Below are 1363 nucleotides of genomic sequence, written 5' to 3' on the forward strand. Positions count from 1 at the left end.
GGTTAATCCATGTCCTTCTTTACACCATTATTTCCTCTGCTAAGAAGAAAATGCCTGTCCTGTGGGTTTTATATTTCCCCCTGAAACTTCTGTCTGAGAGATACCTCTGTTTTGTTCTACCCTGCAAGAAAAAGAAAAATAGTTAGGGTTTTGCCAGATACCAGCTAAGACTTTTGGACCAGTTCTGCTCTTCTTGCACCTGTTTCTGTTGGTTGTGTCTCTGTTGCTGGAATGGGGAAGTGTGGTCCTGGGAGTTCTCCCTACAGTATGCCTGCTCCACGGACCTATGCAACAGAGTCCTTCCAGGGATGATGGTGTGCAGCCCCTTGCAGGCCTGCTGGCACCAGTGATCAAGTTCTGATTCATTCTCCTTTTCAACTTCTTTCACAGGGGGAGAGGGTAGCAGAACTGATCCTTCATCACGCCCGTGCTAACCAGTGCCAGGATATTGAGCGATTCAAAGCTGAGATGGCAGAACTAGTGACCAGGGTCCGGGGGAACACCATTGCCCTTGGAAAGGCAAGTGCACAAGCAATGTCCCACTCTCACTTACCTGTAATTCAGTGCAACCTGGCTTTCAAACTGATCCATGTGGAAAGGCCAGGCCTGATCTCATCAGCACCACCAACCAGCACTGGTTGCTTTTAGTCTCTCAGGTATACCAAAAGTCCATAAAACTCTTTGTTTCCTTCAGCTAAAAAGCTATGTCTTTGTAGGGTCAGTATGGTATTGGTTTTTGAGTAGTCAGGGTTTTTTGGGTTATGTTTTGTTGTTTTCGTTTTTTTAATCTGTATCATCTACAGCTCTCTGTGAGGAGTTGCTGAGCCTGATGTTACAGCTTGCATTTTGTTAGCTAAGGCCTGGCTATGCACTGCAGAGAGTGTAGCATGGTGGTACGGAGCAGATAAGTGCATGTTGTGTACTGCTGAGAGGTCAGACATCCTCAGCCTTCCTGGGCTGGCAAGTGAGCAGAACCATGGATCACAGCTGAACTTACTCTGTGTGGAGTGAAGTGGAATCATACCTTGATGTTTGCTGTTGTCAGCCCGATAAATCTTGTCCCACTACCAGAACCAAATGCTAACAGAGGAATCCTCCCTGTCACTCAAGTTGCTTAGTCTTCTTGACCACAGTTTTTTTATCAGTTGTTAACTTCTCCTTTTGTATTCCAGCTTCAAGTGGCAGATCTCCTCTCAAATGTGTTTAAACTATTGATGACCCATAAGGTGAGCTCCTGTCACTGGCTGCCTTCAATAGCTGGAAGTTAATCTGGGGAGGGAGAACTACTGGGAACATGAAGGGCTGACAAGGAGAGGAACTGTGACTTCTGAAACAAGCTGCTAGGAGGGGTACTGCAGGAATG

The 1363-nt window shown here is 46.4% G+C and overlaps 1 protein-coding gene across 1 annotated transcript in view; it reads left to right on the top strand.

Annotated features, from left to right (window-relative positions):
• The window catches only part of ADCK2 (aarF domain containing kinase 2), a gene marked incomplete at its 5' end in the record, with an annotated part of 9747 nt that overhangs the window by 7124 nt on the left and 1260 nt on the right, over positions 1 to 1363 (top strand). The window contains 2 exons of the mRNA XM_010005875.1: positions 391 to 519; positions 1173 to 1226. Coding sequence (XP_010004177.1) covers positions 391 to 519; positions 1173 to 1226 — 183 coding nt within the window. The remainder of the gene's footprint in view (positions 1 to 390; positions 520 to 1172; positions 1227 to 1363) is intronic.

The sequence above is a fragment of the Chaetura pelagica genome, unplaced genomic scaffold, assembly GCF_000747805.2.
Source record: "Chaetura pelagica isolate M959 unplaced genomic scaffold, ChaPel_1.0 scaffold79, whole genome shotgun sequence".
Taxonomy (NCBI): Eukaryota; Metazoa; Chordata; class Aves; order Apodiformes; family Apodidae; genus Chaetura; species Chaetura pelagica.